The sequence below is a fragment of the Mus caroli genome, chromosome 7 (genome assembly GCF_900094665.2).
Source record: "Mus caroli chromosome 7, CAROLI_EIJ_v1.1, whole genome shotgun sequence".
Lineage (NCBI taxonomy): Eukaryota > Metazoa > Chordata > Mammalia > Rodentia > Muridae > Mus > Mus caroli.
Genome location: NC_034576.1, coordinates 1,379,590 through 1,407,383, shown reverse-complemented (window position 1 = coordinate 1,407,383; position 27,794 = coordinate 1,379,590). Strand labels below are relative to the sequence as shown.

General features: G+C 48.6%; 2 protein-coding genes across 4 annotated transcripts in view; one reads left to right on the top strand and one right to left on the bottom strand.

Annotated features, from left to right (window-relative positions):
• Nucleotides 1-587: 587 nt before the first annotated feature.
• Nucleotides 588-18,216, top strand: Tmem150b (transmembrane protein 150B). Of its 2 annotated transcripts, XM_021166341.2 has the most exons (5): nt 588-986; nt 1,337-1,396; nt 1,485-1,552; nt 1,936-2,063; nt 15,992-18,216. In XM_021166341.2, the coding sequence occupies exons 1-5, from the start codon at nt 919-921 to the stop codon at nt 16,037-16,039; spliced, it is 372 nt and encodes a 123-aa protein (XP_021022000.1). In that variant the 5' UTR covers nt 588-918; the 3' UTR covers nt 16,040-18,216. The 2 variants fall into 2 exon arrangements, with proteins under 2 accessions (XP_021022000.1, XP_029335937.1); XM_029480077.1 differs by lacking the exons at nt 588-986; nt 1,337-1,396; nt 1,485-1,552; nt 15,992-18,216 and adding exons at nt 4,800-4,983; nt 8,910-9,296 and having other exon boundaries at nt 1,799-2,063.
• The window catches only part of Brsk1 (BR serine/threonine kinase 1), a 24,905-nt gene continuing 6,433 nt past the window's right edge, over nt 9,323-27,794 (bottom strand). The window contains exons 5-19 of one of the 2 annotated variants that reach the window (XM_021166339.2): nt 26,021-26,137; nt 25,877-25,910; nt 25,722-25,790; nt 20,798-20,944; nt 20,348-20,379; nt 19,827-19,997; nt 18,933-19,030; nt 18,557-18,716; nt 18,325-18,385; nt 17,563-17,932; nt 17,091-17,139; nt 16,865-16,988; nt 16,031-16,229; nt 14,666-14,755; nt 9,323-9,989 (exon numbers count right to left, since the gene is read on the bottom strand). In XM_021166339.2, coding sequence (XP_021021998.1) covers nt 9,832-9,989; nt 14,666-14,755; nt 16,031-16,229; nt 16,865-16,988; nt 17,091-17,139; nt 17,563-17,932; nt 18,325-18,385; nt 18,557-18,716; nt 18,933-19,030; nt 19,827-19,997; nt 20,348-20,379; nt 20,798-20,944; nt 25,722-25,790; nt 25,877-25,910; nt 26,021-26,137 — 1,879 coding nt within the window. In that variant the 3' untranslated portion in view covers nt 9,323-9,831. The remainder of the gene's footprint in view (nt 9,990-14,665; nt 14,756-16,030; nt 16,230-16,864; nt 16,989-17,090; nt 17,140-17,562; nt 17,933-18,324; nt 18,386-18,556; nt 18,717-18,932; nt 19,031-19,826; nt 19,998-20,347; nt 20,380-20,797; nt 20,945-25,721; nt 25,791-25,876; nt 25,911-26,020; nt 26,138-27,794) is intronic. The other variant, XM_029480076.1, reaches the window with a different exon arrangement.

The following is a 27,794-nucleotide window of genomic DNA, read 5'->3' as shown; positions in this document are numbered from 1 at the left end:
AGGATTTGAACTCAGGACCTCTGGAAGAACAGTCAGTGCTCTTAACCGCTGAGCCATCTCTCCAGCCCGGGGAACTCTTGTTAGAACAGAGAAAGAAAGGGTGAGGGGAAGGGAAGAGAAGAGGAGCATGTGGGGTGGGATCATCAACAACCCAAAAGACTGAACCCAGAGGCACAATCCCAGAACGGACAAGCAGCCTCGTGGTACGTGAGTGAAATTCCAGCTCTTCAGGAGACAGGACGGGAACATCACCAACTCCAGGTCAGCAGGGGCGATAGAAGAATCCAGAAAAGAGACCTGCATTTGCAGGTAGGTAATGGTGGCTGGACTCCAGAAGTGACATGTATGCATGCATTCAGGAAGCTGTATGGAGTTTGTGGGGAGGATAAAGTACAGGGGGATTTGGACGTTGAACCCACAAAACTGTAGGAAGGAAGTTAGGGGCTCCCTGAAGCAAGGGTGTCCCTTTTACGAATCTGAGACAGGAAGTAGTTGTTTGGGTAGGATTACAGAAGATGACAACTGACTAGACCCACAGCCGAATATCTCATACACACGCAGCCTGGACTTTGCCTCTTCCGGAACTGGGAGCCTGCCTTCTTTTGCCACACCTGGAATCACCTTCTTTCCTGGTACTGCCACTCAGATCTAAATGTATCAAGGAAATGGAGAGAATTTGAGGGAACCTGGAAAGGTGAGGGCCCTAAGGGAACCCGGAGCCTGGGAGCTGGCAGTGAAGAGCCAGGAAAACAGACCAACATCAGTTGATTAGGTCTGAAGAAGATAGGGAAAAGAGCCCCGAGCAAGGCCAGGCTTCCAGCCAGTGGGACCACAAAAGCAGGTGGGCCGTCTTCAGCACCACACACCTAAAGACTGCTTGGAGACCCAGCTTCTTCACTTCTACTGCAGAGCCCAGCAATGTGGAATTACCTGTCCTTGCTGCCTGTCATCTTATTTCTGTGGGCTATAGCTGGCATCTGGATTGTGTAAGTAGCAGAGGCCCTAAAGGATGCTTGGGTCTGAGGGAGGAAGATTGGGGTCTGGACTTTTGGGTCTGAAGGAGGGCTAGATTCCTGGGTCTGAGGGAGGAGGGCTGGAGACTGAACTCCAGGTCTGAGGGAGGAGGGCTGGAGACTGGACTCCAGGTCTAAGGAAGGAGAGCTAATGTTTGGATTTTTGGGTCTGAGGGAGGACAGCTGGTTTTTGGATGGCTTCTTGTGACACAGGGTAGAGGTCAGAAGTCCATTAACACAGCAAAGTGTTTTGTTTAGCGAACAGAAAGGAAAGCTATCTACAAGATTCCCCTTACTAACTTCCCGTATTCCTCTCGTCTCAGTTTTGCAATCGCTGTGGTTAATGGTTCTGTGGACCTCAACGAAGGCTTCCCCTTTATCAGGTTGTTATGGCTGAGGTGGTGATGGGGGAGGCAAATAGAGGGTCTTGTTTGGGAGGAGCCAAAAGATGACCCTGTTCTTCTTTTGCAGTATCTGTGGCTCTTATGCTCCTCAGAGCTGCATTTTCGGCCAAGTCCTCAATATAGGAGCTGCTCTAGGTAAATATTACAGACCTTTCCTTTCACTGCCAGCCCAAAGGTGCCTAAAGGGTCCCCATCTCCTCGTTCCTCAGATCAGAGTAACTGGTTTCCCTGAAAGCCAGCAGCCTTCTTCCCTCAGACCCCAAGGTTCATGCTTCCTCACACCCAGGAGTCTAGACCCCAATTCTCTTCTCTCAGACCCAGAGTCCATACCCCAGTCTTTCCCCCTCAGACCTAGGAATCCAGATCCCTCTCCCTCAAACCTCCAAGCCCGTACCTCCAAATCCCTTTTTCCCTCATCCTATGTTTAACTCGGACACCAGCATTTTCCTGTTTCAAATCTTCCCCTCCAGCTGCGAATCTTGTGATGAGTTTGGCTCTGGCTCACTTCTCTTTCCTAGCTGTTTGGATCTGCATTGTGCGTCATCACCAACTCCGGGACTGGGGCGTCAAAACCTGGCAAAACCAGCTAATTCTGTGGTCGGGGATCCTTTGTGCCCTGGGTACCTCCATAGTAGGCAACTTCCAGGTGAGATGCGCTGGAAGGCAACCTTGGGGTGGGGGGTGGGGGGGCGGGGGCGGGAAACTGGACTACATTTCCCTAGGTTTTCTGCGGCTTTGGTGGCTCTTTCTGTGTACTCGGCTCGCAAAGCTTTCTGGGATTTGTAGTTCTCGCGACTCTTGCACTATAGAGGGCTTTATGGAGTGTCCCGTATGTATTAGGCTGTGTGTTCAGAACCTTGTGGAACCCTCGAAGGTTGGGAGAATTTTATTGCAGCCACCATTATCTGCCTCACTTCCTCATGAAATTGTTGCAGTGTGGTACAATGATTGAGTCTTACCAGAATCTCCACCGAATTCTATTAAGTTGCTGTTGGCTATACCCTAGAGCAATCTAGTTTATCTGTGGGTGGTCAGAAATGAACAGAGATTCACAGATTCTAGTTCTGGCATTCATGAAGATCTGTAGATTAACTTTAGAATGAATGAATGGACAAAGGACAGGAAAAATCTCACTGGTCTATTTTGTTACTGTGTTTTATGTTCTGCCTCTGATGTACAGTCTCTTGCTGAAAGCTGAGGAGGTTCAGGGTGGGTGAGACCACAGGATATTCAGACTGCCTCCATGGTCATTTTCTTAATTTATTTGCTTGCTTGCTCATTTGTTCCTATGTCTCTCAACCTACGACTGTGTTACTGTTATTATATTCCTTCCTTAAGGACTTTTTGCGAGGGTCTCAAGGCCAGGATATGTATTGGATATGTATTGGATATGTATTGTAATATGTATCGATATGTATTGGAGGATAGCTGTGAACTCCCCTAGACCTCCTGCCTCTACTTCCTGAGTTAGTTCTGGGATTGCAGGTGAGCCCCACTCTTGTTTTATGGGGCAGGCACTGTGTGGCCTGAGCTGCCCTCCTAGTTCCTGATATTATTATTGTGCCTTTCCAAGGAATGTCCTTAGCCCTTTCTCTAGTCTTCATCTCTCTCCATGACATAATTTGAGAAAATCTGATTTTGTATCTATGTTGAATTTGGTTTTCTCTTGTGTCTGTCTCTACTGTGCTGGCAGTGAAGGGCAGTGCCACTACCCTGATTTTTCATGAATTTTTTTAAAAACAAAGTTTGTTTCTAACTGAGGCAGTCCTGGAACTTACTATATAGCCAAGACTGACTTTGAACTCCTCATTTTCCTGCTTCAGCTAAAACGACTGTGTGTGCTATTACACAGGACATTAAAAAAAAAAAAAAAAAAAAAAACCTAAGCCAAGCATGATGGCACACGCCTTTAATCCCAGCACGCTGAAGGCAAGGGCAGGTGGATATCCAAGTCCTAGGCTAACCTGGTTTACAGATTGAGTTCCAGGACAACCAGGGCTACACAGAGAATCCCCATCTCAAAAAACGAACTAACCAACCAAACAATGAACAAACAAAATAAAAACAACAGCCCAAAACCCCAAACCAAAAAAACTACTTATATATATTTTAACATGTGTTTCTGTAAGTCACAAACCATTATTATAGCTAAGAAAGTTTCACCTGTCAAATATCAAAATCTGGGAGCTATTGAGATGGTTCAGCATGTGAAGGCACTTGCAACCAAGCCCAATAAGCTGAGTTTGACCCTCAGAACTCACGTGATAGAAGGAGAGAACTGACTCTGGTACCTTATTCTCTAACTTCCACACTTGCTCCATGGTGTGATACTACCTTTCGCCCACAAAATAAGTGAAATATTTAAAACAAACAAAAACGCCAAAATTTTGCTGGGCATGGTAGCTCAAACCTATTTATTCTACAGTGCTTGGGAGGTAGAGGATCAGGAGTTCGAGGCCAGCCTGGGCTCTCTGAGACCCTGTCTCTAGGGCTGGGATGTAGCTGGGTAGGGTTATTGCCCTGATGCGTTAAGTCCTAGGTTTAATCCAGAAGTTGGGGTAACCAAGCAGAAAGACCCTGTCTCAAACAAAACAAAACAAACTCCTAACACTAACCAACAAGACTTTCCTCCCCTTTGGGGTATGTTACCTCTCCCCACTCTGAGAATGCAAAGTTTACTCTATGCGTGTTTCCTGAACATCTGCTTTGTGGGAGGTGCTGTTGTTGATCCTGAGGGCTGAGGACCCAGCAATGAATGTAAATCTCAATGGCTGAGCCCTTTAATAACAATGCTCTTGCTCTTCTGGAGGACCCAGATCTGCTTCCTAGCACTCATTGCTTACAATTCCAGTGCCACGGGATCCAGCACACTCTTTTGGCCTCCAGACATGTGGCATGCACATAAATAACAACAACAACAAAATTTATGATTGCTTTGTTGAGCTAATAAGGGCCAAGGTACCTGATCTAAAAGTTGGTGATAGGGTGGCAGATTCTATTTGTGTGTGTGTGTGTGTGTGTGTGTGTGTGTGTGTGTGTGTGTGTGTGTATGAGAGAGACAGAGAGAGAGACACACACACACACACAGAGGGAAAGAGAGGGAAAGAAAGAGGGAGGGAGAGAGAGGGGGGGAGGGAGGAGGGGAGGAGAGAGAGGAGGAAGTACATGTGTGCTGAGCATGTGAGTGGAGGTCAGAGGACAACTTTCAGGCACTACTTCTCTGCTTCCTCTGTAGGCCCTTGAAAGCATTTACCAGCTCAATCCCACCGGTCCTGGGTTTGCACTTTAAACTATAACTGTTGTACTTGTTCAAAGTCTTTTCTTCCTATCATTTTCCTGCTGTTGCCATCATTTTATTCTCAGTTTTCCTCCCTTTCCCCAGGACAAGAACCAGAAGCCCACACACCTGGCAGGGGCCTTTCTGGCCTTCATCCTGGGCAACCTGTACTTCTGGCTACAGTTCTTTCTGTCCTGGTGGATGAAAGGCCTGCCCCAACCTGGGCCCCACTGGATTAAGTCTCTACGCCTGAGCCTCTGCAGCCTCTCCACCATCCTCATCGTGGCCAGTATCCTTCCTAGGGGTGAGGACTTCTCTTTTGGCTTGTTCCCTTTGCTGTGTACCACAGTGGGTGTCCCTTCATGTGTCTGGGCCTTAGTGTTCATCCAGGATCACAGCTCCCCCCCAGGCAGTGGTGTTGCACTCCTTTAATCCCAGCACTTGGGAGGCAGTGGCAGGCGGATTTCTGAGTTCGAGGCCAGCCTGGTCTACAGAGTGAGTTCCAGGACAGCCAGGGCTACACAGAGAAACCCTGTCTCTAAAAACAAAAACAAAAACAAAAACAAACAAACAAAACAAAAACAGGATCACAGCTCCCAAGCAGAAAGTGGAAACCAGGCATGGTGGCACAAGCCTGTAATCCTAATGCCAGGGAGGGAGGATTGTGAGTTCAAGGTCAGCCTAGACTATGTGGTAGGCCTTTGCAGTAGACAGGACTGACTTTGAGGTCAGATTGGTTGCTCAGGAAGCTCAATTTCTCCATATATTACGTAGGGGAACCTCTGCTGGTTTCCTCACGTATGAAATGCAGGTAGCTGAGGCTGAGGCAGAAGGATCACTGCGAGTGCGAAGCAAGCCTGTGCTATGTCGTGAGACCTGCCCTGTGAAGATGCAGGTAGTTAACAAGCTGACCTCAGTATGTGAGGAAGAACTAGAACTGACTGTGAGATGCCTAGATCCATGCCTGACGTGGCATCAATAGGCATTAGGAGAAGGTTCTGTTGTCAAGTGTCTTTCTGGGTGCTGAAGAGCTGCAGTAGGCGCAGGCAACGGAAGTCTCTTGGACAAGGTGAGAGTCCTGGTTGGAGTTAGTCATGGGTTGCAAGATGACTTGTGTGCTCCAAAAGACCAGTTAGTTGCTCAACCATCTTTTCCCAACTAGAGTGTTCACTAGTGACCCAACATGGCCTAGACGGGAAGGAGGATTTGCTCTGGCATAATCAGAAATGTTACTAATAGAGCCTGTCAGGTGTGTGAGTGTGTGTGTGTGTGTGTGTGTGTGTGTGTGTGTGAGAGAGAGAGAGAGAGAGAGAGAGAATATGTAACGCCAGCTATGTAATTCAGGGAGGCTTCAAACTCACTGTGTAGCCAAAGACGCGAAGATGACCTGGGACTTTGCTCTTCCTTCTATCTAATTACTAGGATTCTAGGTGTGGGGCACCACTCCCTGCTTTTTCCCCAGGTTCTGAGGGCTGAATTCAAGGCTTTTCACATTAGGCAAGCCCTCTACCAAGAGCTACGCTCTTCAGCCTCATCTCACCCTTTGTAAACATTTGTTTATTTGGTGTGTGCCTATGAGTGTATGTGTGGGTGCTCCAGTGCCGCAGCGTTGAGATTTTTTTTTCCTGCCATGTGATTTCTTGGTGATTTTTCTACCATGTGATTACAGGCTTGGTGGCAAGCATCCTCACTTGTTGAACCATCTTGCCTGCCCTAGCCCTTGGCTTCTTTCTTTAGGTTTGTTATTTTATTTGGTGGGTATAAATATTTTGCCAGTATTGCATCTATGTACCATGTGTGTCTGGTGCCTACAGAGGTCAGAGAAGGTGTTGGATCCCCTGCAACTAGAGTTATGAATGGTTGTGAGTCAACAGTGGGTGCTGGTAATCAACCCCAGGTTCTCTCTGTCTCTTAGGGTTTTTTCTTTCTTTCTTTTTTCTTTTCTTTTTCTATCTATTTTTTTTTTTCCCCGAGACAGGGTTTTTCTGTGTAGCCCTGGCTGTCTGGAACTCACTGTGAAGACCAGGCCGGCTCAAATCCAGAGGTCTGCCTGCCTCTGCTTCCCAAGTGCTGCGATAAAAGCAGTCAGTGTGCATACGCATTGAAACATTCCTCTGGGGTGTGCCTGCCACTTTTTTTAAAAGATTTATTTATTTATTATATGTGAGCACACTGTAGCTGTCTTCAGACACTCCAGAAGAGGGAGTCAGATCCTATTACAGATGGTTGTGAGCCACCATGTGGTTGCTGGGAATTGAACTCAGGACCTCTGGAAGAGCAGTCAGTGCTCCCAACCGCTGAGCCATCTCTCCAGCCCCACCTGCCACTTTTAAGAAGCTTTTAAATCCATGAATGAAACCAGATTTGGCGAACAGCTGTAATGCTAGCACCAGGAATGTTGAGGCAGGAGGATAATTTCTGTGCCAGGCAGACCGTATCAAGAAGCTAAAGACACAGCTCAGCGGTTAGAAAGCTTGCTAGGAAAGGCGCTGGGTTCAATATGTAGACCCCTTCTCAAAAACTGTGTATTTTGCAAGTAACTTTAGTAAAATTTTTAGAGAAGAATAACTTAAAGAGAGATGAGAAAAGTACATTTAAAAAAAAAAATTGGGCTGGAGAGATGGCTCAGCGGTTAAGAGCACCCAACTGCTCTTCCGAAGGTCCGAAGTTCAAATCCCAGCAACCACATGGTGGCTCACAACCATCCATAATGAGGTCTGACTCCCTGTACTTTCATATAATAAAAATAAATAAATCTTTAAAAAAAAAAAGCATGCATAGATCCCAGTAGTGGTAGCACAGGCCTTTAATCCCAGACCCAGCACCCAGCACCCAGAAGGCAGAGGCGGAGGCAGAGGGGGAGGCAGAGGCAGAGGGGCATCTCTGAGGTCAAGGCCAGTCTGGTCTACAGAGCAAGTTTCAGGACAGCCAGGGCTACACTGAGAAGCCCTGTCTCGACAAACAAAAAACAAAACAAGACAAAGCATGCATAGAAGGGAAGGATGGCTGTGCAGGTAAATAAATCTACTGAGTTAGATCCCCTCATGGTGGAAGGAGAAAAGGATTCCCTTGGATTGTCCTCCGATCTCCACATAGTACACACATAAGGAAAAGAGGTGTACGTTGATAGAAAATAATGCGGAGGAAAGGGAAGGGGACTGGTGAGGTTCCAGCAGGAAAAAACCCATTGTCCCTTCTGGGCTGGACCTCCTAAGGTAAGCAAGCTAAGGAGAAAACGTCTCTGTTTTCTTTTTTTCCCTTTGGAGATAGGATCTCACACCAGAACCCTGGCTGGCCTGGAACTGACTGTGTAGATTCAGACTCACAGAAATCAGAGATCCACCTGCCTCTTCATGAGGACCCACCACCAGCAAAAGGTTTATGTTTTAAGGAGTTGAGGGAACCTGGCTGAAGCAGCAGGAGGTGATGGGGAGAGCAGACAGAGGGTCTGCTTTAGGGACTGGGGGTTCCCACGTGTCTACTTATTTCCAAGGGGAGAGTGGGTACCTTAGAAAGAGGGACAGGCTTAGGCCAAGGAGATTCTGTTCTGTTAAGGAGCTCATGTGGAGGAGGCTATGGGTCACAAAATAGGGAGGAACTTATAAAAAGTCCAAGCCTGGGGGTTGGGGACATAGCTCAGTTGGTAGAATGCTTGCTTGCCTCCTGTGCAGGAGGCTCTGGGTTCATTCCCCAGTACTGCATAAACAGGTTGTAGTGCCAGATGCCCAGAACCCCAACATTAGGGAGATGGACACAGGATCGGGATTCCAAGGTCAGTGTCAGGTACATACTATTTTCAAGGCAAGCCTGGGCTATATGACAGCCTGTCACAAAATAAACCCCATCCAAGGGAAAGAGATTAGCCAAGCAGCAATGCATGCAGAGGGAGTAGAAATGGTATTTTTCTTGGAAGAGTCATTCTGGTATCAGCAAGGATCCAGAATGGAAATGGTTTGGAGTTCTCCAGCACTAATCGGAGCCATTAGAGAGGACAGAGGAACAGATGGACAGGGAGCAAGGTTTGGAGGGTAACGGGGTAACAGCTGCAATTCCTTTGAAGGGATGTGGGTGTGGAGTGTGACTAGACATGCCGGGAGAGGAAAGAACCTCATAGGACTAAAGATGCATTGATCCCAGCCTGAAGTGTCAGAGCATCTGAGGTGGGCTGCCGGGGCTTTAAGCATGTGCTGTGTGACCCTTGACTCTGGCGTGAAGTGATTGTCCTGCACGCCCGAAATATGCGCTCTGCCTCGGCTATCTGCGAGTGGGTAGTGGCCATGTTGCTCTTTATGCTATTTGGCTTCTTTGCCGTGGACTTCTCCAGTTTGCGTGGCTGCACCCTGCACTTACATCCCCATCTGGACTCCAGCCTCCCACAAGCTCCCTCTGGGTCTCCAAATATACAGATGGCACAGGTGCTCTGACGAGACCCCTTGCTACTGATAGAGGAAGAAAGATGGGGCTAACCCAGGCTCACTCAACAATACACTGGAGGCTGATGTGGACATTCTGACGAATGCACGGCAAGTGGACTTGTGCTCACTACTTAGACAGGCAGTATCTTGGTACCCACCTGTCCCTGTGATCAGAAGCACCCCAGGAATTGAGAGGCAAAGGCCAGCCAGCTGTCCCTGATCAAGGCTATTTATTTTTGTTGTTGTTGTTGTTGCTGCCGCCGGCGGAATCAGACACAGACGCAGGCAGGATCACGCGAAACCAGAATTCCTTCCGGGAGAGCAAATCCGTACAGAAGGTCATAGGGGAGGGGGAGAAGGACCTGGTGGGGAGCAGGGGGCCAGGAAGGGGGGTGGGGGTTGGGGATGACACAGAGACAGAGGACCCTGTCCGGATCTGCTAAGCCACCCCCATCCCTCCCCTACCCCACCCGCAGAGATTGATCAATAAATAAAATAATAAATAAATTAATAAATAAATAAAAACAGCTCCCACCCCCTGTTTGCCCTAGAACCTCCTCCCCCCATTGGGTATGGCCCCTGGAGCCCTATCCCTGCAGGGCAAGGCCTAGTTTTGTGTCCCCCCTCCCAGCATACTCCTTGGGCCTTATATACAGATTCACAGTAGGGGGGCAGGGAAGGGGGGTGGAGGGGGGCTCCCCTCCTTCCCTGGCCCCCTGGGGTCAGGGTAGAGGGGTTCCATTGGTGGCCAGGAGCTTCTTGTCCTTAGGGGGTCCTCGGCGGGGAGAGCTACTCAGATCAGGGTCAGAGCGGCCTGGTGGGGGCTGCAGGCTTCGGGGTGGGGTCCCAGCAGGCCGGGTCTGGGCTCCGTTCTTCTCATCTGCAAAGGAGGAAGTAATTTTCCATGGGCAGGCAAGCTGTTGAACCCAGGTTGAGGCTCCTGTTTGTTGGTCACAGTGGCACCAAGAAACCAAACTTGGGCTGGTGAGATGGTTCTGCAGAGGTTGTCACCAAGCCTGATGACCTGAGTTCAATCCCTGGGACCCATACAGATGGAGAGAGAGAGAACTGACTCCCACAAGTTGTTCTCTGACCTCCACATGTACACCACGGTGCTCACCCCAAACACACAAATAAATGTAAATTAGTCATAATAACAACCATAATAGAGGTTATTATGTCCGCCATTTGTGGAACTTCAAATCCCAGAGACAGCTGCCATAGAAAAAGCATACTCGTTCCTACATGGGGCTCATAGGTACATTTTGGCTTTGAAAAACCTGGCCAGTTTGTCTGAGGCCCAGGTCAGCTCACCACAAGAAATTCTCTGCTCTCTGGGGCAACCATCAGGCTGTAATACCCTTTATCTACAACTAGGTAATTCTATGGGATTGAGGCTCGAAGTATTGCAAATTGTTCGGTGTGTGTCTCGTATCTTTCTGGATCTGCTGACCTGAAGGCCACACTACATATGCATGTGGTAGCACGTGTGTGCACACAAGCTTATGTGTACAAGCAGGTCAACATCAGAACTCTCTATATAGACCAAGCTGTCTTCAAACTCTGCTTTCACAATACTGGCATTAAAGGCCATCAGGGCCGACTCATCTTATTTCTTAGATTACATGTCTTTCCTTCTTTCTTTTTAATGTATTTATTTTGTGTGGCGACCTGTAAGTGCCACAGCACACAAGTGGGGGTCAGAGGACAATTTGGGGGAGTTGGTTCTTTCATGGAACCTGGAACTTAGCAGAGTTGCTTAGCTGGGTTAGGGGTTCTTCTGTCTCCATTTGCCCAGAGCTGGGATTACAGGGTTACACTGCAGTGGCTGGCTTCTCTTTTTCCTGGAGCTGAGAGTAAAGCCTTGCCTTGCTAGGTAAGTACTCTACCCCTGAGCTAAGGCCCCAGCTCTGGGCTTTTTCACACAGCTCTGGGGATGAGCTTCTCAGGTTGTCGTGCGTGGTACTGACTAAGCCATTTCACCACCCCTGAGGTTTGTTTGTTTGTTTGTTTGTTTGTTTGTTTGTTTTTAGGTGTTATTTATTTTATGCGTGGTTCCTGCAGGCATGTTCACCATGTACATGCCTGGGGTCCACAGAGTTCAGCGGAGCTCCTGGAACTGGAGTTCTGGATATTTATGAGCAATTGTGTGGGTGCTGGGATCCTCTGTAAGAGCAGCAAGTGTTCTTAACCACTGGGCCATCTCTCTAGCCCGCCATCACCCACTATATTTTTTATTTTATTTTACTATTTTTTTGAGACAGGATCTCATATAATAGCCCAGGCTGGCCTTGAACTCACTCTGTAGCAGTGGATGACCTTGAATACCTGATCCTCCTGCCTCAGCCTCCCAAGTGACTGGCTCACAGGTCAGGTTAACAGAATCTAGAGTCATTGTGGAAGCAAGGCTCTGAGATGTTTGTAAAGGATGGTCTGGGTTAGGATAATGCAGATGCAAAGACGACCTACTGTGAGCAGAACCACTCCAGGGGCTGGGGTCCTGAACTGAATAAGAAGGAGAGAGAGAGCTGGGTACCAGCATTTATTACTCTCTGTATCCTAAATGCAGACAATGTGGCCAGCTGCCTCAGACTCCCTCTTCCTCCTCTGTGTGTGTGTGTGTGCGTGTGCGCGCATGCATGAGTGCACACATGTGTGGTGTATGTATCAGGGCTTCAGTGTGGAGCTCAGAGAACATCTTGCAGGAATTTGTTTTCCCTCTCATCTGTGGGTCATGGGAACTTAACTCAGGTTGTCAGGTTCAATGGCAAGCACCTTTAAGTGCTACTCCTTCTTGCTAGTCCCCATGTCCTGAAGTTGCTTTTGTAAGGTATTCTGTTGCAGCAGCCAGTGGGCTAGCTAATCCTCCTGGGCACTGATGTGGAGGCCTGAGTAACTGTGTGGTGAGAGTTACAGGGTTGTTTTCAGCATCCCTGGTCCCCATCCACATGATGTCAATAACAACTTCCTGCTCTGCAAGTGAGACAATCAAATCAGAGTCTCCACATACTGCCAAATGTTCCTCAGGGAGGCTGTAATAGGCTGAATGATGGCATCCCACATATGTTCACATAAAGCTGGGAATCTGGGAAGACGCTGAGACCATGTGTTGTGATTCAGGATAATCCCTGTGGGTGGGAGGACTACCTTGGATTATCTGGGCAGACCCAAGTCCTTAAATGAACCAGTAATGTCAGTAATGTTCTGGAGGAAGTGGCCACAGATAAAGGTAGGAACTGCAGAGCAAGAGAGGACAGCTCTCAGGAAGACATCCTGAAGTCACCCTGGGTGCCTCACCTCCTGGACAGCAGGCTGAAAAATCTGTATTGTTCAGGGACCATCTCTGAGGTCACTTACTAATGGCAATCAATCATGCGTGATGAACTCAAGGTCAAGACTAGCCCCGTCAAGAGTCAAGCCACTAGTGTCCTCCGGTGGCTGCTAGACTCATTGCTAGATTCTCTTTGCCTGACCCCTTCCACAAGGAACAGAGACAGAGAGGAATGCTAGGCTGATCTCACCAGACTCTTGTGCACCTGGCATGTTCCTCTCTTGCATCCTACAATGGAGCCTGCTAGCCTAAGCCAACCTTTTAGTCACATAGAATTGTCATCTTTGTAGCTCTGACTGCTATGGCAGACACTTCTACTACAGGTTAAATATTGTGTCCCCCATAATTCACATGCTGAAATCATCATAACTAAATCCATAGGGCCTCTGGGATTAGTGCCCTGAAATTATAAAAGACCTCAGTGAAAGCCAGACTGGTAGTACACGCCTGTAATCCTAGCAGCTGGGACAGAGGTAGGCGGACTAGGAGTTCAAAGTCATCTGTTAACTACATTCCAAGCTTAAGGCCAGTCTGGGATATATGAGACCAAGTCTGGGGAAAAAACCAAAATACAAATTACTCCCTTGCTGTTCCACCATGTTAGAGACACTGAGGCCCTCTAAGAATGAGGAAATGATCTGTAGGCAGACACAAAATCTCTCTTGCTGCCTTGAACTTGGCCTTCCAGTCTCTGAACACAAATTCCTGGGTTCCATGGCTAGGAGCCCTGGCTGCTCTTCCAGAGGACAGTATTCCATTCTCAAATCACAACCCTCTGTAACTTGAGATATGATGCCTTCTTCTGGCCTCCACATACACCAAGCATGTACATGGTGCACAGACATACATGCAGGCAAAAGTGCATATACATAAAATAGATAATACTATCTTATGTATGTATGTTATGTATGTATGTATGTATGTATGTATTTGCTTGTGTTTTTGAGACAGGGATCCTCCATGTAGCCTTGAATGTCCTGGAACTCACTCTGTAGACCAGGCTGGCTTCAAACTCAGAGATGCACCTGCCTCTGTGTCCTAAGTGCTAGGATTTAAGGCACGTGCCAGCATTGCCCAATTGCAATTTTTTTAAAAATTAATTTAAAAAATTCTTTATTTTTTATTTTTGAGATAAAGTCCTATGAATATCTGTCTGGCCTTGAATTCGATATATATAGCTAGGGATGACTTTGAATTCCTGATCCTCCTGACTCCACCTCCTAAGTGCTGGCTGACATTTACAGCAGCTGTATAATGCCACTTCTAGTTTATGTGGTGTTAGGATTGAACCCAGAACATGATGCATGCTGGGAAAGAGCTCTATATCTGAGCTACTGCCTCAGCCCGGCTTGTTGCTTTTAGATAGTTTTATAAAGTGGCCAAAATGACCTGGAACTAGTCCCTCAGGATAGCAATCTCCCTGCCTCAGCTTCCTGAATGCTTGGACTACGGCATGTATGCATTTCCATACTCAGTCTCCTCTTGCTTAAAAAGCCACCTCTTTAATCCCAGCACTTGGGAGGGAGAGGCAAGCAGATCTCTGTGAGTTCAAAGTCAGTGTCTGGTCTACAGAGAAAGTTCCAGGACAGCCAAGGTTTCACACAAAAAAACCTGTCTCAAACAAACCAAACCAAATCCAAACAGCCACCCAGTTCAAGTTTATTGCATTTCTTTTTTTCTCCTAGGGACTGAATCCAGACCTTTCTCAGTGCTAGGCAAACGGTCTACCTCTGTCTGAACTAACTTCTGGTTAGTTTATGTTATTCTCTTATGGAAACCTGAATGAATTATAAACACTTCCCTGAGGCCTGGCCTCTGCTCTGCTCCCTGGATGCCATTTGAGAACTGTGCTTTTCAATGCCAGTGGCATTTGGGTCCTGCAGAGAGGGCCACCAATCTGTCCTATCTCCCCTGGCTTTAGCCCCTAGTTCCAGGCACACTGGGTTGACTGATCACTCTCCCACAGGGCAGATCTGGCTCCATAGCTCTGTGGCACCATTGCTTCCAACGTGGGGGCCACTGTCGTTTTAGGGCTTTCAGGTAGCTGAGAAACTCCTCTCTTGGATTCCAGCCTCTTGGGGGAAATCTATTCCTAACAGTGCAGGGGAGACCTCAGCAAGACACTGGCCAAAAGTCCAGCAAGTGAGCCAGCTTAAGAGAAGCAGAGAGACTTGAGATTGCACTGGTCACCCTGGATGTGTGCCCACCACACATCTGTCACCTACCTGCCAAGGCCTGCACGGAGGGCTGGTCGTGAGTACTCAGCAACTGTGCCTGGATGGTCTCTACCACACGTTTGAACCGACGGCTGGGGCCTGAGGGAAGATGGGCAAACAGGAACACAGTGACTGAGAGCTGGGGCACGCAGGATCCCTCCACAAGCAAGACTGTCGTCCTTTCAGGGTTAATTTTCCTGACTCTGTTAGGACCTGCACCAATAACTGGTTCCCCAGAGGGCTCTCTATCCTGCACCTAAGGATCACTATTATGCCCAGACATCTCCATTTCATTATAACACTAAGTGTTGGTCTCTATTTAAAACAGGTGTTGGTGCTCATTTAACTTTCCTTAAGGATGGGAGGAGGGGCGGAAATACATAAGAAAAATAAGCGAGGGGCTGCAGAGATGACTCAGGATGCAAGGGCACTGGTCGCTCTCTTCCAGAGGGCTTGAGCTTGATTCTTAGCACCCACATGATGGCCCCAGGGGATCTGATACCTTAAGACACACATGTGTTGCACAGACATTCATGCAGACAAAAACCCACATATATAAAATAAACATCTTTTAACATAGAAAAATAAGTGAGAGAAACAAACAAACAAAAACCAAAAAACCAAACAAACCAAAAACAACAAAATCTTGGGCTGGCAGAATGGTTCAGGGTAAAGGTGCTCACTGCCAAGCCTTTCAACCTGAGCTCAACCCCTGGGGCTCACATGGCAGGAGAGAACTTATCCCCGGAAATTGTCTTTCTCTCTCTCTGTCTCTCTGTCTCGGTCTCTCTGTCTAACACACACACACACTCACACACACACACACACACGCACACACTGCAGCCTGATTTAGAAACTCTTAGAGCAAACTCATCTCCTGATCATAACATATTAAAATTGGTGACAAAGAACCAAGAACTGGAAGAAACTTATCCCCGAGTTTTTTCCTATCTCGGGCTAAGTCTTGATTGGTCATGGCTGCCTAGAGTTAAAATTCTGAGGCTGCAGCTCAGCTGAGCACAGGAAGAACTCCATGGATGGACTGAGGATATCTGCGTTGGGAAAGGCACTGATGTTTGAGGCGAGCATGCTTACTCTTCTATTAGAAGATGGAGATGAGAAGGTAGCATGAAGCACCTTATAAAATGAGTGATTACTGATACCTGTGAACTATTTCTCACAATACATGTGATGGAAAGACTGGGAAAGGAAAGTGTGTGTGTGTGTGTGTGTGTGTGTGTGTGTGTGTGCTAGGGGCAGGGGCACTGGCAGAACCAGAGCATTCTGTACTGATTTCTGATCTCGATGCCCTCCTGTGCTGATATCCTATTTCAGAGATCTCAAATACCCCAAAGCTGGTCAAGAGAGACTCACCGGAGATGAGAGTAAAGGTGACTGAGTAGATGCCACCTCCACTGCTGCCATCTCTTCGGGGTGAGGGTTCTGGACCCTCAGAGGAGCTGATGTCCACCTGAAAGCGGACAGGCTTCTGGAAGACGGAGGGGCCGCCGCTGGCCTTGTATTCGGCCCTGAAGCTGGTCTGTGACAGTACACTGTGACTCAGGCTGGGGATCTAGAAGGTACGAATATATATAAGGATGAGGTGAACTGAAGGGACAGATAACCATCCTACACCTGGCTCTGGACAAGGAACAAGTCCCATCAGCAATGGGTAAGAGGATAACAAATTAGGCCTTGGGAGACCCCACTGCCCACTGGCTCGTCTTCTGTAGTTCCCCTGCCCTATGTTCTGAAGAGTGGATCCTAAACTCATGTGGCCTCTGATATTTACAGGACAGTTCCAGGCTCCTGCACCATTTATGGAATACACCTTTCTTTCCTCTACAAGTCACATGTCTTAGTAACTGAAAATCCCATCACAGTCCTACCTACAGCAAAGGGCTGCGGGAATGGTATTAAGTGTGAAGCATTTAGGTCCATGGAGAAAGGTCTCTCCTTGGACCACCTCCTCAGATCTTTTGGCATGGCAAGGCAACCCACTCATCTCCTGCTGGTACTCAGGAACCTGTTTTTAGGGTCTTACTTCACCACTTTTAGGCTTTAGGCCCAATAGCCTGTGCCTGCCTCCCTGTTCCATAGTGATCAAGGTCACCTCTTGCTGGAAAACTACAAATCCCATGAGTCTCCCAGGGATGGAGTGGCAGGGAGGTATAGCTTTGTGGTCCGATAGGGATGCCGGACTCTCACCGACAGAAAGGCATGGACAATGTCCGCTTTGATGCTGCTGAGAGGTTTGTCCTTTAGCACGAGGAATATTTGTTCTTCTTTGTCCAAGGAGATGAAATTCCCGAACCAGGAGCGTTTTGCCAGCCTGGGTGGAATGGGATAGGTAGGAGGAGGAGGGAGGGTCAGGAAGGGGTTAAAAGACAAGTCCCCTTGCTTCCCACTTAGTTTCTTCCCTTGTTGAACTCACTCGGGAGAGGATTCTGGTGTCAAACTGGACATCTCCTCAGCGGTAGGGACTAGTTAGGGAGAGGAGAGGCAGTAGTCAACACTTACTTCTTATTAGTTATCATCCAGCACCCTGTGGATTCAGTCATCTCCCAAATGGCTAACCCTAACTGACTGAGTAGTCAGTCCTGGCCCTTCCAGATAGGCAGTGTGGCTAGAACACATCCCCAGGGCAGGCACAAGCTCCTACGGGCCAATGAGTAGGCGACCGAGAGTACACTGTGGCAGGACCTGTTCCCATCTCCCTTCAGCCCCCAGACCTGCCTCTCTCTGAACGTTATCATCACCATTAGAGTCTTGGGATTTGGGAATCAGGCTCTCTTTCCTACCTGAAGACCCCCCCATGAAATTTTTCATATGACGTTTAGCCCCTCCTTCCCACATTAGAATCCAGCATTTGGCAAACCTAGCCCAGCATCTGCTGAGACCCTTACCCTGCATCTTGCGCCGGTGGAAGCGAGGGGAGCCCAGGAAGCTGTTGCGGATGGAGTTGAGCCGACTTCTCCAGGCGGCTCCCCCGACGCCACCGCCTGGGCTGGGAGGTGGCGTCGTTCCTGGGGTCCCCGTAGGGCTGGCTCGAGGCGTGTGCAGAGGTGAGTGCAAGGGGGTTCCGCCGGAGGAGCGCGGGGAGCCTGGTGGTCCAGGCAAGGGCGTGGAACGGGCACTGGGGGGTGGTGGCTGCTCTCCAGCGCCCCCACCTCTGGGGCCCCGAGAAGGCAGCGTCTGTGTTTTGGAAGTTGGGGAGCCTCCGCCTCTAGCCTCATCTCCAGCGCCTGGCTCCGGTGAGAAGGAAAAGACCGGACTCTGTGGAAAAGCAGGGCCTAGTGAGGATTTGGACTACAACTTCCCGGAGGGAATTGTTATTTGGGATTAATTGTTACTTGCTCAGAATCGCTAGGGAGGACTGCAAGACATGCTGGGAATTGTAGTTCAATCAGCCCCACCCACCACTCTGGATTTAGGCAGAAGTACTGTCTCCAACTTACACACTAAGGCTGCAACCCTAACCTAAGCAGAAATCGGCACGCTGAAAGTACTCAAAGAACTTCTGATAAATAATTAAAACCCCCAAAACATACTACAAACCCAATCTTGAGAAGACAAAAATGGTGTCTTTGACACTTCTCAGGCAAGAATGCCTCATGAAATTGCATTTTCTGTTGATTTCTCTTAATTCTTTGAGGGTCTAATCTTACCCTTGGGCTGCTCAGAGGGCTGGAGGACAGACCAGTGGAGGCTCCACTGACGCTGCGGGATCTGTTTAGAGGGTTAAAAAAAATTATCTGAGAGAGTTTCAGAAGGTTCAGGTGTTTCTCCATTTCCATGTCCTCCCAGATGAGGGAGCAGGCATGGGAGGTTGAGCAGGGTCTAGAACGATCTATGCTCCGGGACTGAAGATTCTTCCAGAGGGTACAGCCTCTCCCTCACCTCTGACTGTGCTGGGCCATCTCCAAGGCCCGTCTGGTAGGCACTGGGGAGCCACCACTCCCAGCATCCGTGATACTGAGGACTTCCATGGACTTCCGCTCTGGCCTCCGTTTCCCGTGTCTGCTCAGCATGGGGGAATCCACCCGCTTACGAGGTGGGTCTGAAGGGAGAGAGTTATTGACCCACCCGGTAGATTAGTTTGCCCAGGTATACACAGCATATCTGTGACTGCCTTGTAAACAGATGGGGAAACTAAGGGGCAGAGCAGAGAGCGGTCCTCATAAAGCCCAGCTGCCCAAACACAGACTCCCAGGGCCTACAGCATCCTCCTCCCTCAGGAGTCCTGGGATCTGAACCGCCCAATCTGCCTTCTTACCAACATCATTCCGAGGCGGCAGGTCCTGGTCTTCACAGCTAGGATACCGCTCTTTCCGATCCAAAAGCAAATAATAGATCATCTTTTCTTGGTTTTCCCTGAGACGGGGAAGAAGGAGGTGGTTAAGGGAGGACTGAGGTCAGCGATCGGTGCCCAGGGCTGGAGAGATGGATAAAGGTGCTTGCTACTCAAGTTTGATAACCTGAGTTGTACCCCTGGGACCCACATGGTGGAAACAGAGGGCCAAACTCCCGCCAAGTTATCCTCTGGTCTATACACCCTCTTCTCATACATAACTAAAAACAATGAAAAACAAACAAAACCCCATGTAAGGTAAGGAAACTTGTGTCTCAATGAGACCTCCCTCCCTCCCTTCGCTGCTGTGGATCTTTGAGCTCAGGCCACCTAACATATCTGCCCCCATATCCAAGGGTACAAGTCCAGACCTTCTTCCTTGGACCAAGGAATCCCGACCCCAGCCCTTCTCCCTTAAACTTTCGAGTTCAGACCTCACCCCTCCCACCACAGTCCCCCAAGTGAAAGCCCCTAGCTTTCCTCCCTCAGACACAGGTGTTCAGGTCTTATTTCTCGTTTTTTGGACCCAAAATGCCATTTTTTCCCACAAGCCAACATAGTTGGCTTCCTATGTTCAGTGTTCGTCACCACTTAAGCACTTATTAAGTTCTACGTAATGAAGACACCATTCACGCCTGTCTCAGCTTTAATGCTTGCTTTCTCTGAGCATTTCCAGATTGCTCCCGTGCACCAGCACTAAAGTTGTCAGATCCATAAAACTGGATGCGGCACGCCCCCTTCAGGCTCTCTAGGGAACTGCCACAACCCATTCCACCCGTGAAGTGGGGCGCCGGTGAAAAGGATTTGGGGAGCTCTTACTCCTCGCTTCGCAGTTCTCTGTGCAGCCGCTCGCGGTCTCTGAAGCAGCCCAGAGACGCCATGCTTTCCAGAACGTCAGGGTCCAGCTCGCCATTGGAAGGCAGGCTACGCATGGCTACTCTGCGGCCTGGAGCTGGCTCCAGGCAAGGGTCTGGTTCGTGTTTCCCGCCCCTGGAATGGTACAGAAACGCTTATCTTCCTAGTGTTACGTCCTATGCCCAGACTCCTCAACCCAGGATCTGGCGAGTCTGGGTCCCCATCTTCCTCAGACTGAGGGTGACCAGACCCTAGTTCTTCAAACTCTGACTCAAAGAGTCCGGGATCCCTCCTCTCTCTAGACTCCACACCCTCCCTTTCTTTAGCTTTGTCCTCCTCTGCCCATACTCTGAAGTTTGAGACTGTAGGTCCCTCCATCCCATCCCACCCATCAGGAATATGGCACTCCACCCTCCACCTTTCTATTCTGACCCGGGTGCCCCACCTCCCGCAGGTACCCAACTGTTCAATTCCCTCCTACTCACAGATACCAAGGATGTTTCTGGATTTGCTCCAGCTGTGAAGGGGTGGGTCACAGAGAAGCAGAAATTAGGTCACATACAATAGCTAGCAAGCAATAACATAAAATTGATTAGCATTGGCTCCGGGAGGTCACTGACCCATCCCGAAGCAGGGTGACATCATGTCTTCCCCTGGTGGTGGTTAAGCACCTGCAGACTGACCAGTTTTAAACCCCAGGTAGCAGTTTACTGCATGCCAAGTGCCAGCCTTTCAACTCCTGCCAATCCCTCAATGCGCTGTCCCCAAGGCCTGGGGTCCTTGGTCCAACTTGGGAATGATTCTAAGTTTTAGGTTTTGCTGGACCTTGGGCTTGTAGCTTAGCCAGCAAACTCATCCAATGCCAGGATTTACAGGCAGGCCCCTCCAGGAGCTCTCAGGAGCCACTTCTCCTCTGCCAGCCCCTCGCTGCTTACACTGAGCCTTTTCTCGGGCTCCACTTCAATCATCCCTCTCAGGAGGCTCTGGCAGTCTGGGGGGATGAAGTGAGGCATGTGGAAGACCCCACGTTTCACCTTCTCCAGTAGCTGGCGCAGGTTGTCGTCATCGAAGGGCAGTGCCCCCTGTGCAAGACATCATCAAGAGCCCTCAGGTCAGTGATTCTCAACCTGGCGTGGCAGCTCTTGGGGGCGGGGGTTATAGGCATGCACCACCAGGCCCAGTTCATGTAGTCTGGGGGATGGAACCAGAGGCTTCATGTGTCCTGGGCAAGCAATCTACCAAGTGAGCTACATCATTGTCTCTTTCCTTACGGCAGTGGTTCTCAAGCTGTGGGTCATGACCCCTTTGGCAGGTTAAATGACCCTCACACAGGGGTCGCCTAACACCATCAGAAAACACAGACATTTACATCACGGTTCGTAACGTAAGAGTAGTGAAATCACAGTTATGAAGTAGCAACCAAAACAACTTTATGGTCGGGAGTCACCACGACATGAGGAACGGAATAAAGGGCCACAGCACCAGGACGGTTTCCAGCCTTCCTTAGGTGGAGCTTAACACTGTCCAGGTGATGGGCTGGAGAGATGGCTCAGCGGTTAGGAGACTGCTCTTTAGAGAGGTCCTGAGTTCAATTCCCAGCAACCACATGGTCCATTTGGAATGGGACCCAACGCCCTCTTCTGGTGTGTCTGAAGATAACTACCGTGTACTCATATACATATAATAAATCTTTTTAAAAAAACAATTGAGAGTTGGGTTGGGCACTTACTGTCCTCACCTATATAGGGCTGGAGATGTAGCTCAGCCACTGGGGTGCTTGCCTAACTTCCAGGAAGCCCCGGGTCTCATCCCCAGCACCACTGTGGTGGCACAGGCCTACACCCCACACTCGGGAGGTGGAGGCAGGAGGATCAGAAGTTCAAGGTCATTTTCGGTTACATATTGGGCTTTGAGGCCAGCCTGGGTGATGTGACACACTGCCACAAAGAAAACCAGATTAAAACAAAACAAAACTACATCCAAACCCAACTAAGCCTCTCTCTAAACTCCTCGTGCACACCTTCCTCCCGCACACCTTCCTCGAGCACACCTTCAATCTCAGTACTGGGGGAGAGGCAGGCTGATCTTTATGAGTTTGAGGCCAGCCTAGTTTACTGAGCAAGTTCTAGGATAGCCAAGGTTACCAGTGAGACCCTGTCTCAAACAAACAAACTATGAAGAGGGCCTGGTGTAGCAGTGCACGCCTTTAATCCTAGAACTTGGTTAGACATGGCAGGCCACCTCTGTTGGCTGGAGGCCAGCCTGGTCTACAAACAAAAGCCCTGTCTGAAACAAACACCAAACAAAAACAAACAAAGGAAGAAAGAAAGAGAGAGAGAGATAGAGAGAGAGAGAGAGAAAAGGAAAGAAGGGAAGAAAGAAAGAAACTGGCTGGGGCTGTGGTTCAGTTGGCAGTCGAGTGCTCTTCTACTAAGCACATGCACCATGTTGTGCATAATTCTCAGCACTGCAGACACGGGACGTGGACCTGAGTCCTGCAACCCTAGCCCTGCGAGGGAGGCAGTAGAAGCAAGGAGATCAGATGCTCATCTCCAGTTACATAATGAGGTCAAGGCCAGCCTGGGATATCTGAGAACCTGTCTCAAATAGGCCGGTGACATGACATGTAACCTCGGCATGTGCCGCCAAGCCTCTGCACCAGAGCTGATCCCTGGGACCCACGTGGTGAAGGGAAGGATTGCCTCCTGCTAGCTGTCCTCTGACCTCAAGCATGCCTTGAATACTCTTGCCAGCATAACCCCTCCATGAATAAGTAAATAAATATAACAAAGGGAATAAGAGAATAAAAGGAGAAACGGGGGTGGGGTGGGGAATACAGGTGGAACAGGCTAATGTAATGTTCAGGATTGGGACAGAGCAAGAAGGGGGTCTGGTCTGACATGGAATCAGAGGAGGGATCTTGGGAGAGATGAGTCTGAGGGCTTTCCCAAATGTTTTAAACGGTTGACCCTGGTATCTAAGGGGCATGGACATAATGCAGGGTGAAGGTAGATGGGAAGAGGGCACCTTCTTACTGGTCTTGGAGTCAGACAGCCTGCCTTTGGCTCTGGTGCCTGATGGCACTGGCAGTGAGCCTCAGCTTCTCGCCTCTGTGTAAGGGATGTGAGGATTCTATTGGGAAAGGCTATGGGACAGATTAAAAATATCAGCCACAGCACAGCTGGTCCTCATTACTCTCGGAAGTCCAATTTTATATAATCACTGTGATCAGTGAGTTAGTGAGTCCTGGAATAGTGAGGTCTTGCTTCTGTTAGAAACCAGCTAAGTTCCTTCTATCCTCTGGCCACAACAAAAACCACACACATCAAGGTCAGTTGTTACTCTAAGTTGTTTGTAATGTGGTGGGTTTTTTTTGTTTGTTTGTTTTGTTTTGTTTTTTGAGACAGGGTTTCTCTGTATAACCCTGGCTGTCCTGGAACTCATTTTGTAGACCAGGCTGGCCTCGAACCCAGAAATCGGCCTGCCCCTGCCTCCCAAGTGCTGGGATTAAAGGTGTGCCCCACCACTGCCCGGCTGTAATGTGGTTTTTGTTGCTTATCTGTTTGCAGTACTGGAGGGGAACCTGGGATCTTGTATTTAATTTAAACCTTCACAATTGTTGGTACTGTAATTATCCACATGTAATTATTCGGTTCACATATAATTACTTGATTAGGAGGATTGAGGCTTACACAAAGGGAGCGACTTACTTGTCCAGCATGAGGAAGCAGAGATTTGAACTCTGTCCTTTCCCTACTGATGACAGAAAGCTGAGCGTTGGCTCTGGAGATCTAACCCAGTGGGTAGAGAGCTTGCCTAGCATACACGAAGCCCTGGGTTCAACTTCCAGCATGGTATCTTTAATCCCAGCATTCGAGAGACAGAGGCAGGGGAAATCTGAGTTCAAGACCAGCCAGGCCTACAGAATGAGTTCCAGGATAGCCAGGGCTACACAGAGAAACCCTGGCTCAAAACCAAAGACAAACCAACCGATCATCAAGCAAAAAAACCAAAAACAAAAAACAAAAAAAACCCCAGACCCCCCAAAACCAAATTGGGTCTGGAGAAATGGTTACTCATCAGCTCTAAGTGCTCTCAGTCCTTGCTGCTCTCTCTCGCAGGGATCTGGGCTTGCTTCGCAGAATCCATATGCTGTCCTCATAATTGCCCATGATTCCAGTTGCAGGGGATTCAGACACCAGGCAAGCACATAGTTCACAGATACATGCAGGCAAAACACTCATACACAGAAAAAAAAATCTTAAAAAGAAACAAACATGCTCAGGGGGCTGGAGAGATGGCTCAGTGGTTAAGAGCACTGAGGGCTTTTCCAGGGGACCCAAGGTCAGTTTCCAGCACCTACACAAGGAGGCTTATAACTGCCTCTAACTCCAGCTTCAGGGGACACACACACACACACACACACACACACACACACAGAGGGACGTAAATAAAAAACCTTAAAAAGAAATGCTGAGAGCCGGGCGTAGTGACGCACACCTTTAATCCCAGCACTCAGGAGGCAGAGGCAGGCGGATTTCTGAGTTCAAGGCCAGCCTGGGCTACAAAGTGAGTTCCAGGACAGCCAGGGCTACACAGAGAAACCCTGTCTCAAAAAGCGAAAGAAAGAAAGAAAGAAAGAAAGAAAGAAAGAAAGAAAGAAAGAAAGAAAGAAAGAAAGAAAGAAGCAAACAAACAAAGACGAAAGCTTGCTTTAAGTGAGTTATTAGTTCACTGTGCATTAGGGGGTTTAGGACAGACCAACCCTGCATCTTCAGAGATGAGTCAACTAAATGAACAAAGATGAAAGCCACTGTCATGAGCCCCAGCCTCAAGGGGCTTATGATAGACATGGAGGGGGGGATAAGGCTTTTAGAATTATACAACAAAATGCATACTGAGAACCCAGATCATGGGCAGGAAGAAGGACACTTATTGCAAGATCCAACCTGGGGAAGGGGCAAGGGAGGCCAGAGGGAGGCTCTGGGAAATGTGTGGGAGAAATGACCATGGGGCTGAGGGTTTACATCGGTGAACCACAGAACGAGCAGGGATGGAGGTGCGCTCTAGGCCTAGCACACAAAGCTCTGGGGTTCAGTGGCTAGCACTGCCCAAGCCAAGCGTGACCAAGACCTGTGATCTAAACCTTTGGGAGGCAAAGGCAGGAGCATCAGGAGTTCAAAGCCATCTTTGCCTATCTAAGGCGAGGCTGGAGACATGCTACACTGCCTGTCCCTCTCTGAATCAGTGCTTCTCAACCTGTGCATAACACCCTGGGCCTATCCATAGGCGCTGCCTAAGACCATCAGAAGACACAGACATTGACATTACAATTCATAACAGCAGCAAAATGACAGTTAAGAAGTAGCAATGGAAATAATTTTATGGTTAGGGGACACCAGGACACGGGGAGCTGTGTTAAATAAAAGGTTGCATCATTAAAAAGGTTGTGACCACTGCTCTCTATAAAAAACCCACACACACATGTGGGAGATCACACACATACCCACACATACATGTTTACATTTATGGGATCACACATACACATATTTGAGAGATCACACACATATACCAGACACATGAATATACACACATGTGATGGGAGACAGTCATTCAATCATACACACACATACATATTCAAGATTCCTCTCTTTCATAAACACCTACATATATTCAAGAAATCACACTCACTCCATGCAGTCACACACACATACAAATATTTAAGAGAACACACAAACACACATATGGGAAATCTCACAGACACACACACAGCCAGGAGTGAGAATGCATGTAAGGTTCTATCCTCCACAGGGGGATGCTGTTCTAGAAACACAGTGGTAGCAGCAAAAGGCACCTTACCACAAGCAGGGCAAATAGGATGACTCCACAGCTCCACATGTCTGCCCGGCGACCATCATACTTTTCCCCCTGAAAAGGCAAAAGGTGTCACTTCAATGTCATTTCTGTCCCGACTCTGTCCACTCCCCTTAACCTCCCCTTGCTCTTCAGCTCACCTTGATCACCTCTGGACATGCGTAATGGGGGGACCTGGAGAAAGAGAAAGAGAGAGGGATGGTGGTCAGAGGCTATGAGCCTCTTCTTCTCTCTGAGCCAGCTTCTTCCCCTTCCCAGGAACCCATGGAGGGACCCCCACTCACCCACAGCTGGTCTCCAGGAGGCTGTCCCCCACTTGCAGGGACGCCATACCAAAGTCTGCGATGCGGATGTTGTTTTTCTCATCCAAGAGCAGGTTCTCTGGCTTCAAGTCTCTGTGACTAAGACAGACAGGTGGGGCTCAGCTTTGGATGCTATAGGGAAGCCCATCCTCACTCATTCAGTCTCTCCTAAAGTGAGATACTTCTAATATTTTTTAAGGACAGAGGCATCATGTAGCTCAGGCTATCCTCACAGCAATTATGTAGTTGAGGATAGCCTTGAAATCCTGGGAGTACAAATATGTCCCGTTAAGCCTGACTTTCGTGTGTGTGTGTGTGTGTGTGTGTGTGTGTGTAACAAAGTCATGCTACAAGGTAGGTCTTGGCTCAAATTGATTTCTAATTTGAATCAGTCCTTCTGCCTTACTCCTGCAGGCAGTGAGATTACAGGCATATACCACCGTGCCTGAGTCTTCATGCCTTTTTGTATATGTGCATGTGCACATGTATGGGAAGCCTGGGGAGGCAAAACACTGACATCTAGAGCCTTCCTCTCTACTGTGCTTTTTTGTTTGCTTGCATTTCATGGCAGGTTTTCTCTGCCTGTCCTGGCTGTCCTCTGCCTCCAGGGTGCTGGAATTAAATGCGTATGCCACCACTGCCCGGCAGGTGATTTTATTTTTTAATTCATTTTGAAATTTTATTTTCTGCGTCTGAGTGTTTACCTGAATATATGTCTATGTACTATGTAAGTGTGGCGACTTTGGAGGCCAAAGGAGAATGCTGGATGCCTGGTGCCTGAAGAGGTCGGAGGAGGGTGTTGGATCCCCTGGATCCCCTACCATATAGGTGCAGGAAACTGGATCCAGGTCTTCTTTTTTTTTTTTAAAGATTTATGTATTTATTATATGTAAGTACACTGTAGCTGTCTTCAGACACTCCAGGAGAGGGCGCCAGATCTCGTTACGGATGGTTGTTAGCCACCATGTGGTTGCTGGGATTTGAACTCTGGACCTTTGGAAGAGCAGTCGGGTGCTCTTACCCACTGAGCCATCTCACCAGCCCCTGGATCCAGGTCTTCTTAAAGAGCAGCTCGTGCTCGCAAACTCTGAGCCATCTCTGCAGCCTCAGCTTAAATTTTATTTATTTATTTATTAAGACAGGGTCTTTTTATGGTGCCTTGGGCTGTCATAGAACTCAATGTATAAGACCTGGCTGTCCCTGAACTCATAGAGATCTACCTGCATCTGTCTCTAGAGGTATGTGCCATCACATCCACCCTGAACCAGTCATTAGAAATATAAAAGCTCTGTTGGGCGTGGTGGCGCACGCCTTTGATCCCAGCACTCGGGAGGCAGAGGCAGGCGGATTTCTGAGTTCGAGGCCAGCCTGGTCTACAACATGAGTTCTAGGACAGCCAGGACTATACAGAGAAACCCTGTCTCGAAAAACAAAAAAACAAAACAAAACAAAACAAAACAAACAAACAAACAAACAAAAAGAAATATAAAAGCTGGGCCATTGAGAGTGACGGCCTGAGTTTGATTTCCAGAAGCCACACAAATGAAGAACCCAAAGTTGTCTTCTGACTCCAGCATGTGAGTTATGGAGCCTGCACCCTTTTCCTAGTGAATAAACAAATGGCTTGTTTTTAAAAGAGAAATATAAAAATATGGCGCCGGGCGGTGGTGGCGCACGCCTTTAATCCCAGCACTCGGGAGGCAGAGGCAGGCGGATTTCTGAGTTCGAGGCCAGCCTGGTCTACAAAGTGAGTTCC